Genomic DNA, 14,283 nt, shown 5'->3' on the forward strand with positions numbered 1-14,283 from the left:
AGTTGAAGAAATATGTCCAGTTTTTAGTGCTGTGTAATAATAGCGCAAAAGGAATTACCAAAATGTACAGGAACAGTTAGTATTTTCGAAAGATTAATAAATTAAAATGAAACGTGTAGCAGGGAAACTTTATTTGTACGGGCATTTCGCAATAATGCGCCTCCAAGAGTCTGCAACTCCCGTGTTGGCCAATCATAATGTGCGAAATCTGTCGACCCAATGCGTGTTTGGAAAGGGTCGACAGATTTTGTGCATTTTGATTAGCCAACGCGTTGCAAACTCCTGGAGGCTCACTATCGTGAATCACCTGCATTTCCGTTAGTTTCGTTAAAGGGTTGATCCTAATCCAAACTTTCAGAGAGCTGAAACTCTTTTGCTAAGCCAAGAATTTGGAAATTTATGTAAACTTTTTGTCAGTTCTGAGGGTGCCGCTAAATTCTAGGCTCTGGAATGGAAATGATATAATTTATATAGTAACCCCCCAAAAAAAGAATAAATTTTCTCTTCATTTTTAAAGAACAGACAATATTTTGCTCTGGTTGGGGACCACTCTTGTCCTCCCCTCGATCCTGTAATGGTTCTCATTGTTGTGAGGATTGAGTTCAAGAAGCTCCACTTTTAAGAAGTAACGTAAGCCTACTCTGTCAGCGACTTTTTGTCTCTCAATCAAGGCATAAGCCTACACATGTTTATGCCTTCTTCTTCACACCAAAGTCAATAATCATCCCACGAGGCTTCCCCCTGCCCCAACTTTAGCGGCAACTTTGTTCGTCGACAAGCTCCCGACCAGGGCGCTGAGAAGGGCCGGTGGCCTTTTGGTGAAGGAAATACGTCACACGGGGCCGCAGCTGAAGACGCACAGAGAACGTTGTGGGTAAATTTCTGCCAGGCGCACCAGATGGCTCAATGTGGCGGTTATAAATTCGAGATTTTTATCTTAATTCCTCATCAGTAAAATTCTCACGACACTTTATTAGTTCATCCAAAATTGATCAAGATAACAAATGATTTGAAATATATCGCCAAAAGACATGTGATCAGTGATTCTTAGTGAAAATGTGCTTTACCGTGATCCTACCGAGGCAATGTTTTTATCTTAGGCGAACGAAAACCTTCGTGTAACGTTCCACCAGAAAGTGATAACCTCGCGGTCGGAAGTCGTTCGCGAAGTAGCCAATCACAGTGCAAAGCCATCAGCCGCCCGACTGTTGCAAGGCAAGGTTGACTTCGTCAGGAAATGTCCATGACGGGAGTTGCTCTCTCAGTTGCATATCCATAACAAATTGTTTCCACTGACGCCTCAGATAGGACAAGCCATTACATGGGGAACAAGTGGCACACACATTCAATACATTAATCATATTTTAACTAAAATGTTATCACGAATGGTCTAAAAATAGAGAGCAGTGAGCCCCCACCAAATAAATGTATAAGACACTTTAATTTCGAGATTTTCAAAGCTTTCAGTATACTGTGAGAAAACCCTGGTACAAATTCTTACGCGCAGGTCACATTAACGGTAGCTGCATTGCCGAATTTAAATAGCACGGCCATGTGATGGTTCGTATATCAACAGTAGTTCATACCCGGGTTCGATCCCCATCTAAGCTGGCAAAGGTATCCAAGGGTTTTTACATCCACTACTTTGTTCTTTATCTGGTAAACTTATTTCATTGAGCACCTACTTGATGCCGCCCTCGTCTTCAAGTCTCCCCTTCCCCGGGTGCTGCAGAACTCATGGAGCATGGATGATGCAAGGGTCTCCCTGTAGCGTTGGACTTCAGGCTCCACGTGCACCAAACGTATCTTCGTTGGCTTCTCTTCGGAGGCGTTTTACAAGCTCTTCTTGAACCACATTGTCGTGGACGTTTCTAAGGAACCCTTGCTTTCATTATACATTTCTATAAATAATATCAACGATAACAGTATAATTCTATTTATATTAAAACCCAAAACTAGGTCGCCCTTGGAGACAAATCTTCCAGACTATGCGCACACATGCCAGCTGTTTTCAGATGTATCACTTGGGGGTTGAATAGTTTGGACATGATTATTATGTTTTAGTAATCGGTGAAGATCAATAAATTATAATTATGCATTGGGCGCACATAATGCAACTAACTGAGCCAAGTGTTGGTTGGTCTGCACTGGTTAGCAGTTTGCGTCATTACTAGTGCTGTATGCAAATACACCCGCTCCCATAAGTGTTTTGGCGTGTCGAGGAGAGAGACATCAAGACATCACTACATTTTAGATTTTAATAAATTATCAGCCTGCATGCGCGTCTCGGTAAATTAACCAGTTCACAGAAGAGCGCAGGACACCAACGTGCGTCATTGTGACACCACTGTAGTAAACAGCATATGGCACTTGGTGCCATTGAAATATTTCTTCGTTGTATGTAATCATTTACATTGGGTAAATATACCGTCATAAAAGTTTTATGGACGGAAAGCTATACATGCGCCCGAATGCACGGAGCGTATCGTGCAGATCATGCAAATTACTTTCATGAGGCCCAAACCTACCGGTATTACTGAATGTGTTAGGAATCCGGTTATGATAGTAGTGGTGGCGTTCATGATGGTGACGTCGCATGGAAAGATTCCAAAGGCGACACGAATTTAGTGAGCTAGATGTCGGGAAATACCTTGGTCCGAGTTGTGTTGTTCTGTGGATGGATGTTAAGATGACCGCCTGTTCCTCCCCGCGGCAAAGATTACGGGTTGCTATCTTGTGTTTACAAATCCTTACGGTGGTTCGAAGTCGCGAGCGCCCAGACATGAGCGGAGTGACCGAAGCATTGGAATATGTCCAGGAGATCGCAAGCCAGGGAGAAGGTAATTGCTCCTTCGGGCCTACCCTCAATCTTGAATACGACCAGGACAGATGGTCCGAGCAAGCTGCCGTGGCCGTCCACTCAGCCAACCTACTGACATCCCTCTCACGGACTGGGGATCACATCTTCGGCGCGGGCGAGGAGGACGAGCAACTCCCCTATTCCATAGTCAGAGCTAACGTGGACAACTACCCCAACGTCTTCGGCTCGGCCATAGCCTTTGATTACCTCCTCTACCGTGACTATGAAGTCTTCTCCCCGTACGCTTTCCAGGCCGCCGACGGCACCGAAGTCAAGGACCTGTCCATCGGCTACGACTACCGCACCAATTCCACCGACTGGTTTTACATTCCGTTCCAGAACTTCAAGGACGAGTCCTTGGATTCCAACTACACTTTTCACGGAAGCCTTTCGTCAAACGCTACGTCTATGGCGAGGCTTACTCTCGGTGATGGCTACTGGACCAAACCGTACTTCGACTGCGGCGGGGGCAATGTTTGGATGGTTACTTTCTCAATGCCATTCTTTCTACCCGCTCGACGAGACTCAGCAAATGTCTCTTCAGATATCTCTTCCCAACGGCTTACTTTCGCGTGAGTATTATATATATAATTAATGCATACTACGGCCAGCCTGGTTTATTTTAGCGGCTGTCTCTTCAATTTTCTATAACAAGTTTAAGAACTTTTATCATTCGGTACCTGTAAACCTTTTTTTGTCTTGATCCATTCTAGTCTGCCGAGTTTTGCCAAACCTTTTGCATCATGTCATCTTATGTTTGTAATTATTTCATTTGTTGTTTATTTAAAAGTGCAAAAGGATCTAGCGTCGGATTTTTATTATATTTGCGGAGTGGTATTCAGAAAAAAGTAACGAGAATGTGTGGGTAGTTTTCCTCATCAACACATCGTGATATAAGAGAAACAAAGGTAAGAGCCAGACACGAACTCGAGTGCTTCGAAACAAAACACGGGAATTGCCGGGCAAAAAAATGAAGCACACAGAGCTTGACTCAGTTTTGTACAAAGGGAGATCCTCATCAGAAACAAGAAACGAAGTGTACTTATACAGTTTTACGAGACCCGCAAAAAAAATGTACACGTCATGGACATGAAGGCTCATTACCCGTCATGTCCCCCCAAAAATTTCAGTCCGAGAGAGTCTAACAAAAGATGTCTCGTTCTGACTGAGTATTCAGGAATGGAAGAAAGTTTTCTTAGATGGATGGTGTTGAAGACAATGGTCAGAAAAAGAGACGGGTGTGAAATTCCGACACTTTCCTTCCGTGGTGTATTAGTAATCTCGTCTACTTCGTAGTGCGATCACTTGGAATGCAGCTGCAGTTTGCTGTAGCTGGAAAGTGTTCTGGTTATGAAACTAAAGTGGTTCAGAGCTGCAGTTCATTGAATAGTTGCAGTGGTGTAAATGCACGTCCCGCCCCCAGCGAAACCCCCCTGCCTCCCCCCCCCATTTGAAATTCTGGAATGATTACAAACTAACTATATACAAAATCCGTTTACAATGCTCCTTCACGAAGCACTTGCGCCGAACAGGAAGTGCGGATTTGCAGGCGGCAACGACAAAATCCCGGCAAATGACAGACGACGTAAAGGCTATTTTCGTCTGGCTGGATTCTAGCAAGAGTCATCGGCTCACTTTCGATTTTCCAGCAGAGTTACAAAGGAACTAATTCAAATCTTTGCCTCTACTAAAAACAGAAGATCCGCATCGGTCACAGACCCAATTTTCCTCAGACTTGCCTTCTAAATTCTTGATTTTTAATTTTTGTTAAATTTTACAAATACGTCGGTGTCCTGTAAGAATCGGTTAAATTACAGGCAAAATCTTCAAATACCAATATTCCCAGAGGTTTTACCGTTACAGAAACGACATTTCCACTTAACGTATCTTTCCTAGCTTAAATGGTACACCTTAGCGGCTCCAAAAATTGTGTGGTTAAATCACGACTTTATGTGGTTGTTTTATCTCACGTACAATAAGCAATATGCATAAAATGCACTTCACATCAATATGCTCATGCATACACACGTATAGGTTTTGGAAATAACTGTATAAAAAAGCGGTATAACCACCCAATATTTCAGAGCCGCATTATACCCTGCATTCTCACAATTTCTAATTGTCCCCTACCCCAATAGTAACTTGAGACGAAAACGTCCACTTCGAGTACTGTCAGCCTGCTACTGATGTCTGTCTGATTCTAGAGTGCGATAAGTGTGGTTTTGTCGTTTTGAACAAAACGTCGGCAACAATTACTACTTCCCTAATTATACCCATTTCGGCTAATACGTATACCGTCTATGTTCATCTACGCAAATAGTAGCAAGTTAGTTTTTGTACACATATAGCCATAATTAATTTATTAGCGAGCCTTCAACAAATTGTTACCACGGTTACAAGTGAGCCAGTTGACCCTTGAATGCCTTTTTGCGTGCTTCGCTGAATTCCCTATGGCATTTCTGTTTATGAGTACTTTAAGGGCACTTTTTCAATGCCTAATTGTTTTATTTCAATGAGAATGGCTCTATCCAGGATTCAAGATTATATCCATTGCTTGAGATGAGATGTTGGATGACGAGAAAATTAAGATCTTATCGGTAAATGTCAGGGGGATATATTGATCAAGAAAAAAGGACCAGCCATTTGAGATCTGTCGATTACGTCCGGTAAATATTCCTGCTGGCCCTGTCGTTCCTGAGTGCAAACATCTGTGCTTCGAATTAGCTTCTGCTCGACGTGTCAGGGATGAACTGAATCAGTTTATAGGTTTGGTTTGGTTTGGTTGTGTTGGGTTGGCTTGGAACTAGTTTGTCTAGGCTGGGTTGGTTGGGTTCAAGTTAGAGTCATGTTGAGGCATAGTTTTTCAAGTGTTGTTTTCGTACAGAAGTTACGTTTTGAAAATTATCAAATGTCCTTTCCCACATCCGTTGCGCACTTCCTTGCGTCGGTGTTGCTGACATTGCCAGACCACGCTTGCCGTTGCGTGACAGTCTTTGCCTGTAATTAGGAAGCCGGATCGGTGGGGAACATGGGTGTGGCGAGAGGGGACAAGATACCGGAGCGCCCCCCCCCCCACCGAGAAAACCGAAATATTATAAAGGGAAAAGAGAGGAACTGAAAGAAAACTTTTATTTTTGAAAGTGATGAAAATCTCTGGGTTACTCCCCCACTCTAAATACACCTGGGTCATACTGATCCGGAATCTGGGTCCCATGGGTCCTGACCCCTTTCCGGGTCACATTATGACCCAAACAGGGGTTATAATTTGACCCAAATGGGGGTCATAATTTGACCCGGAAAAGGGTCAGGCCCCATGAGACCCACATTTCGGGTCAGTTTGAACCAGGTGTTTTTAGAGTGCACATAACGGTGCCTGCACGGGCTCAAAGTAGGTGAGTTGAATGAGGAATACGTCTTTTCCAAGCAGTTTCGGCTGTATCACCTTTATTAATTTTTTTTAAAAGCTGCCATACCACTGCAGTCCATTTGGCGACCGCAAGGTTTATCAGTTAGTTGCAAATGAGTGTCCCCCCCCCCCAAAAAAAAGATCTTCCCTTGGAAAAAAGTTCTTGGTTCACCAACGCCCCCCCCCCAAAAAAAAATCCTGCATGACCTTTATGGCATCCTTCTGAAAGACGGCATAAAGCCAAACATAATCCCCTATTTGGGAACAACAGTAGAACCTGTCGAGGATTGAACTCCACACACTATCACCGTGTTTTGCTCATCAGTTGGGAGGGGAAATTGAGAGGAGGTTAGGTGTCAGAAGTGTGAGGAAACTGAGGTAAAGTCACTCCCAAACCACTGCTGGTTCGTAAAAGGAAAACTAAATTGAGTCGATCCATTTTTAGCAGTGGTGCACCCATTTGTCGTGGGGGGACGGGGACGGGAGGGTCGTCCCGGAATCTACCCCCAAAATAGCTCATGCTCAAGCCCTCCTCGCCCCCTCCCGCTACGCTACAGGGGACTTCGATTGATGGCTATATCAGAGCTATGTAGTAGTTTAACATGTAGGTTTATATGACATCTCCGCTTTTCAGAAAGAAAAAAACAGTAACCTCTAGGGGAGGCTCACATCATCTAAGCCCCACCTCCTTGTGTCCACCACTAATTTCTGGGCTATTTCACATGCGGGATGACAACGTGTTCGGATGGCTAGGGATTTGGCTCTGGGGCCGAGGTCCCTTTTCATAGGCTTGAGGATGGATTGTTCCTGAGAATGTAAATTTGTCAGCGATGGGGTCCTTGCCGACTGTATAAAAATCGATTTCCTGTAATTGCTTTAACCCATGTCTCGCTGAGACAGCAGCGACAGTTGCCAGTATGAGTCTCGGCACGTAATTTACCAGTAGCTCTGCTGTTAATTAAGTGGTTGGTCCTGTTGTCAGGGTGCTATGAGATATCAAGGCCGACAAAGACTAATTTATTACGAGGCAATGTGCTTCTCTTGATAATACCTTTCATACTTCTCGAAACCCTTTTTAATATCATGATCTGTGACAATTTTGTGGCGATTTCGTGATATTTTGTAACCGCAATCAGGGGCGGATCCAGAATTTGCCCGGGAGGGGTCAGACCGGAGATTTTTTAATATCTCATTTTTGTGGACAAGCAGAAATGATGATGAAACATTATGCATGCCATACATTGTTTACGATGGTTTTTGTGCACTTAGTTTAGTTATTTTTATTATTTTCCCATCCCCCTCCTGGAGGGGGGGTTCGGAGCTGAGGTGTTTCGACCCTTGCCCCCATCCCTGCCTTGTAATGCCAGACAGCACCTTTTGTGACGATCTAGTCAATATCCTGATTCGCAGTCATACTGCCTCTGGGCCACCAATTTGCTAAATACACCTCTATTTAATTACACACCGTTTTCGATGCCACACGCTGTCCATAGAAACTAACGGAAATGTTTGAATAAACCCCAGCAGTAATGTCGCAGCTGCGTATGGTTCCTAGGTAGGAGCCAAAGGTTGCCCCTCGGGGTCCTGGAAACGCAAAAATTACGATACACTTGAGTTTTGGGATTTCTTCACCTCATGCAGTCGCTTACTTGCTTGCTTGCTTAATTTGTCACAAACAATTCAAGAAGGGGAACGAATCGCCTCTTTTCTCTGCTTCTTCGAGCTATCCCTTTTTAACGGGTGAATATTCTAAAGAGTGACTCAAAACCTAAATCCTAAACTACCCTTTCATTTTGCAACATTGGTCTCAAATCATTTTGAATTAATTAATGAACAATTTGAAAAAAACAATGAAAGAGCAGGAGAGAAACAGTCCCTTTTTATTCTGTGCAATATCCCGTAAATACAGGTAATTTCCTTTACACCTGAAATATAGACTACACATTACTCCTTGTTCTTTTTCTGTATTATTATGAAGCACTTGAAATATGTGGTATCGTAGCCTAGTATTGAGGGAACAACCGTATTTAAACCACGATGCCACAGTCTAATTTGTCTTTGTCAAATTTTGTAACGACTGTGCTTTCACCGACTCAGGGCTATTGTAAATTTCGTAGCTACTGCTTGAAATGCGACTAATGTCTTCAGTCGCAATAATGACCCCAAACAGGTTACAATTGGTTTTCCGAAAGAAAACGAATAAATGATAAATCAGAGAATCTCTTTTCCCTGTGATTTCAGAACATTACCAAACCTAACCTGTTATAAATGATTGGGTGGTTTTCAAAACCTCGACAAAGCAGACTTATTTCATTGTTGACTCTCATATTCCAAGTCGCCATTCTCTCGTGCCACTGCTGGATATGACACCTTTGAATACAGTTTGATTTATCGTAGTTGGGTCTGGATGCTTGTTACAAAGAAAAAAGATCCAGTGTCGACGACAAATTTCCTGTTTTCGAACAAGCGATATGGTAACGCGATTCGGTCTTTTCAACCAGACGGTGCACCCTTTAATTGGGCAAGTGCAAGTTATGTGAAGCATCCGGTATCGAATTATCGACCGACAAAGCAACCGAAGGGCTACATTCTGCGCCAACAGGACAAGAACTGCCAGCAAGATAGGGCATTCCGTTTAAGCTTGACGTTGAACTCGGCATTTTCTGAAGGGAAAAGGTTTTGACCTTGGCTCCGTATGAAACCTTGAGGGCGTTTGGAGTTTAGCTTAATTTGATAATGTTTGCGTCCGTCCTGCGACCGTCGTAACACAGTGTAATTCGACAATCCATTACTGCGGTTGCTCAACGCTGGTAGATAGGTGGTACGCGCGCATTACAATGACCAACAATTACAAGTTCGGTATTCCAACAGCGCATACTCAGCACGAGACTATTCGGATACAGCTGCGCCCGCGCAAGATAGTCTGTTCTTTCAGCGCAGCCGTACACTGACACACGTGCGCGCTTTCTTCCCAAAAGACCTTGGCTTTGTTTAATCCTCTTTGATCAATAAGCCCCAAGCTGGACCAATAGAGGGCGCAACTTCCCTAGCAAGGGCGACTGCTTTGGTCGGAACTGCCCTTTCCTGGTTCACAGACAACTAGGAAATGCGCGTTACAGGCGCGTTGCTACCAGCAAAATAGTGGTGCCTTGGATTCTGCTCAATCACATATACGCGCCTGGATGCTTGCTATCCTCTTAAAAGGCGTCTCTTACATTTATCATTTTAAAAGCAATGAACATAGTAAGGAAAGGAAATTGTTCGATTACGACACAGTTGAGCATGAGCGGTGCGGTATATCAGCCATTTTAATTTTGACACAAAATAGTGTTGCAATAAAAGCTGGGGGATACGCTGATGGTTGGAATACTGATGCTCTGAAGGTCTTAAAAGTAAAATGTAAAAAAAAAAATAAAGACACAGAAGCATAATCGCGCAACCATATTTGTTCCCATTGTAAATTATTTGTCGATTGCTTTAGTCAGCTCCCCTTTTTGTCTTCTATCGGCGTCGTTACTTTGCTATTTAGGGCGGTGCATTGGAGTAGGGTAACCTTTACGGGAAAACATGTCTGCTAAACTCTCAGTCTGTGACAAAGAATAGTTTCAATTTTTTGTAACTGAAAAATTTTCTTTGTAACTGTTGATGCTAATCCTTTCGCCTCCATTCAGCACTAACTCAAAATGTCTTTTGAGTGTGGAAAGTTTAAAGGAGTGTTCCAGAAAAGACGAAATAGGGTGGGTTTTTCACGCGCACGTTGCCTCTTTTAATTCCCCCCGGGAATCCTGAAATGAGGTCCTATAATGGGACCACCACTTTCTTTATTAGGGTATCAGGTGTCCTTTTTACTCATAAATACACAGCTCTAATCACATCGCTATCACTCTGCATCCATAAGCAATAACGGTATACACGTACTTCAGAACCTTAGAGGTAAGAGCCGCCCAATAGCACTCACATTGACATGCAGGCCTTGGCCTTGGTATGAGCCGCGGCTGCCTGCACGACGGGGAATTTAATACTTATGATCATGGCTTTTTAAATGAAATATTGACTTTTTTTTCTTCTTGGCTTTTAATCTAATTTTTTTATTTGTCTAAGCATCTCCAGGGAAGGAACAGGCGGCATGAGATTTTGGATAGCAATTCTATTTCGTTCGCTTTGGCTGGTAACTCGTCCAGCAACCACGCTGTGTTTACTTCCTGCAGTTGCTGAACTGATAAATTGTGGGGTTGTAATTTGAAACATGTGCCTTCTTTATCTTGACACTGTCTCCACGGTAAACAGACTCTTTGCAACAAATCGTTTATAAAGAGCTGGTTTATTTTTGCCTCTCTCACAGCCGGGTGGGGCGGTTTCCGCTTCTCAAGAACTCAGCTGTACTGTGCTTGATGTTTTGAACCTGGGCAGGCATGCAAAAACATTCATATATCATTACAGAGCCGAATTTAAGTCAATCAAAGGAATAGTTTTTTGATGCAGTCCTTTGAAATTCAAGTCAGCATGCGTGCCAGCCCGCATGCATTGAGCACCACAGTGGAAAAAGTAGGCCTATACATTTTTGGCTGTCCTGTCTCAGGAAAAAAAATTGTGCTTCGCAAGAAGGTCGTCGTCGTCGTTGTTGTTATCAATTTTCACAAAATTGGTATCAAAATGACTGCAAATAGTTACTCAGAATACTTATAAGGGCTAAGCTCCTAAATAAAATGCACTGCCGAGATGTTGGAAAAAAATGTCGAGAGGGTGGAGTCCCCCAGTTCTTTCAGGATTGAATCTGCTGATCAGGGATGGAACACTCACGAGAACAACATTAAGGGCGTGTAGACTATGTGAACGCTTGGCTTGCTTGCGCAGAACATATATACAAGCATATTCCTGCGGAATGTCGAGAAATATTTCGTCCTGAGGTAGCACAAGTTTTATCCTGACGCCCTGAAGTCATTTGAAAGGACATGCACAGTTTATAGAACAACGCCATGTGACGACACGCTGTGCAACGGGGATATGAAGCCGTATTAGCAGGTGTCTTTGGCGAGATTGGAAGGAGCCTAAGGCTCCTAATTGCAACACTCAATGTCTTTTCACATATTCCATGAACTTATGGGTGAGCATTCCCCAAGCAGTCAGCGAACGCCATGAAAGCTATCGTTCTTCTCCCCCGACCCCCCCCCATTTGCTGTCGGAGGGGAGCTCGCATTTCTGCCTATCAATTCGCTGCGAGGAGAAACTGGTATAATGTGGTCCCTCCGAGCGCTAGCGGCCTTTGGCCACCATATCCCATTATACAGTAGCACCCACTCGACAGTGATCGATTTAAAATCGATACGGGTGCCTTTGGAACCAGATGAACTAGTACCAAGGAACCTGGACTGCAGGAAATACCAAAAGGGAATTTCAGGGCAGTACAGGCCAATACAGGCCAGTACAGGCCAATATGATTTCTCTAACGTAATCATAAATTTCCCCAAAAGTGTATTTCATTCACAACTTTGCAGTTTGTCGATGTTGTGACACTACGCTGTATCACGGGTCGTTCGAAATTTCCATTTAGCTTTGAAAAAAAGTGGAGCTTTGAAGGATTTCTTAAGACTCTGGTATTATCTGTTCTTTTCTTTCTTTGTACAATATTTCACTGCAGAGGTGTGACGACGATTGACATAGCATTAAGTAGCCTAGACATCAACCAATGTCCAAAGAACGACAGTAACTCCGATGACCAAACCGTCTTCGATCCATTCGTGGACACACATCTGTGTAAAGACACCACTTACGTGAGTATGCTCCGGGACGTAACGAAGGAGGGGGAGGTGGAACACCCCCAATCGAATCCCCATGACCCCAAAGGGGGTAGGAAAAATGAAAAAAGAGGTCCGAAGCCAATAGAATAATGTGACTTTCAGGTAAGGTTCGAAAAGAGGCTATTAGTTGCGGTTTATTTACATGTATAACTATGTATAATTTACATAAATCTGCCATTATCGTAGGCAATGACAGTGTCCCCATGCTCAGAATTTACATATCAAGCAAGCTGTAATTGGTAACAAATATTGGAGGGGGGAATGGAGCCCACAGCCAGTGCAGGATCGAGACTACGGCAACAACCGTACGTGCAGCATAAATAGGAACTATTACGGCATTGCATACCGATAATTATCTTAACTGTTTTTTGTGTCATTGTTAAGTGTTCAACGTACACATGACGTAGGGACGCTAACCTTTGCCTACGTTATAGCCACCAGCAGCTTCACAATCCCACATGTACGATGTGACAAGTCAGGTGTCCGGGAGGACACGACAGCAGAATATCCAAAATACAGGCGTTTCACAATATTGCGCCTTCAAGAGTTTGCAACGTGTTGACCAATCACAATGCGCGAAATCTGTTGGCCCTTTTCAAACGCGCACTGGGTCGATAGATTTGTTTGGTTGGTCAACGCGTTGTAAACTCTTGGAGGCGCACTGTTGTGAATCGCCCGAATTCTGGAAGGTTTTAGTGTAGAAATAGCTGCAACATTGAAGTTTCTGCCTTGAATGCCACGACACCTTTGCAATAAGATGTGCGTATTGACATTGGCGCCCAAGTCAAAAAGGCGCAAAAATGGAAAACGGAGATTACGTGAAGGAATAATGACGAGATTGCGTCAAAACACATTATATGCGCCCTTTCATGAGCATAGGTGCACCGAGTCCGGACCCCTTGGATGTTCACAAACGCTTAGCAATTGTAATACTGCTGGAAATTTTGTCTGACTAAATGTCTGAATAAAATAACCCGCATGAATGAAAATATTGGTTGGGGTTTTTTTGGTTGGGTTTTTTTTTGGGGGGGAGGGGGAAATGAAACATTCATGGTGTTATTACCGACTGTACTCTTCTTTAGGGAATTGAAATCCCACCGCTGTGTCGTCCATTAAGGAATATTTAAAGACCTTAATCTAAAAAATAGCAACACATCAGGCTTTCCTCTCTAACCTAGATTAAACACTGTGCATGACCTAGGGATACCCATTTATAGCTGGACGTGACGTTCTTGTTGAAAGATTTTTGTTTGTTTACGTGGTCTCTTTTTCAGTAAGTATAGTTATCTGGGTGTGTGTACTCAGCCGTGACTGTGATAAAGATTACTCTCCTCAGAGGCTGGGGCGAACTTCCAATTATTGTTCTGTCTAGATGGGACTTTGGCCATTAAAATTGGTGCCTGAAACTCATTAATTTGATTCACGATTGCTCTCTTTTCCTGTCCGACGTGCCTCCATGGCAAAGATCGGCGCATACGCGTTGCACTGTACAAATGAATTAGGCAATAAAAGGTGTGAGCAGTTTCTTAGAAGTTGGTCTTTTTAGCATGCTATCAGTCGATTTCCCTTCGGCCAGTCCTAATGCAATTTTACACTGCAAAAAACTGTAGTGTTAAATTGGTTGTAAGTTAACATCCTGGGTGTTATTAGAGGACCAAACCCTGTCTGGTGTAGTCCTATGATAAACCCTGGGTGTTAAATTGGCACCACAGTTTTTGTAGTGTGAGTAAAGTAAACTCAGATCTCGTTTTCAATAAAAATTAACTTTACCCTTTTGGGGTTCTTAAAGCTAATTCTCAACAATATGGTATATTGTGCATTTAGTCATGATTTGTGGCTGTTATACAGAGCGGATAATAGAGTATTTTCTTGGAAATGAGGTTGTTTTGTGCGAATGGATACACTGGACGACATCATCAACTAATGATTTCTGTTTTGTATCCTGTTTTTAATCCCAGTGTAGTCCTATTTCTGGGCTTGGCTTCGAGAGGGGTGCGTATAAGTGTATTTGCCGGAAAGGCTACTATTTTCCAGACACCTCGAACCCTCATCAAGCATTCAATGGCACCGAAATCGAAGCCGAATACAGCAAGAAAGTACATGGTTACGAAAATACCTACGACAGGTATGTGGACAAATTTTTGAATTTTAATTAGTTTTAATTCTAAGCCTTGGCATCTGCTTTGACACCCCAAAATCTAATGACCAAGCTACTAATC

At 43.2% G+C, this 14,283-nt stretch overlaps 1 protein-coding gene across 1 annotated transcript in view; it reads left to right on the plus strand.

Moving 5' to 3' along the window:
* Positions 1 to 2,160: 2,160 nt before the first annotated feature.
* LOC110986111 (putative G protein-coupled receptor CG31760) overlaps positions 2,161 to 14,283 on the plus strand; it is a 36,827-nt gene continuing 24,704 nt past the window's right edge. Inside the window, exons 1-3 of the mRNA XM_022247754.2 lie at positions 2,161 to 3,432; positions 11,905 to 12,037; positions 14,023 to 14,189. Coding sequence (XP_022103446.2) covers positions 2,597 to 3,432; positions 11,905 to 12,037; positions 14,023 to 14,189 — 1,136 coding nt within the window. The 5' untranslated portion in view covers positions 2,161 to 2,596. The remainder of the gene's footprint in view (positions 3,433 to 11,904; positions 12,038 to 14,022; positions 14,190 to 14,283) is intronic.

The sequence above is a fragment of the Acanthaster planci genome, linkage group LG06, assembly GCF_054643075.1.
Source record: "Acanthaster planci isolate LZ-2023a linkage group LG06, COTS_SCS, whole genome shotgun sequence".
Taxonomy (NCBI): Eukaryota; Metazoa; Echinodermata; class Asteroidea; order Valvatida; family Acanthasteridae; genus Acanthaster; species Acanthaster planci.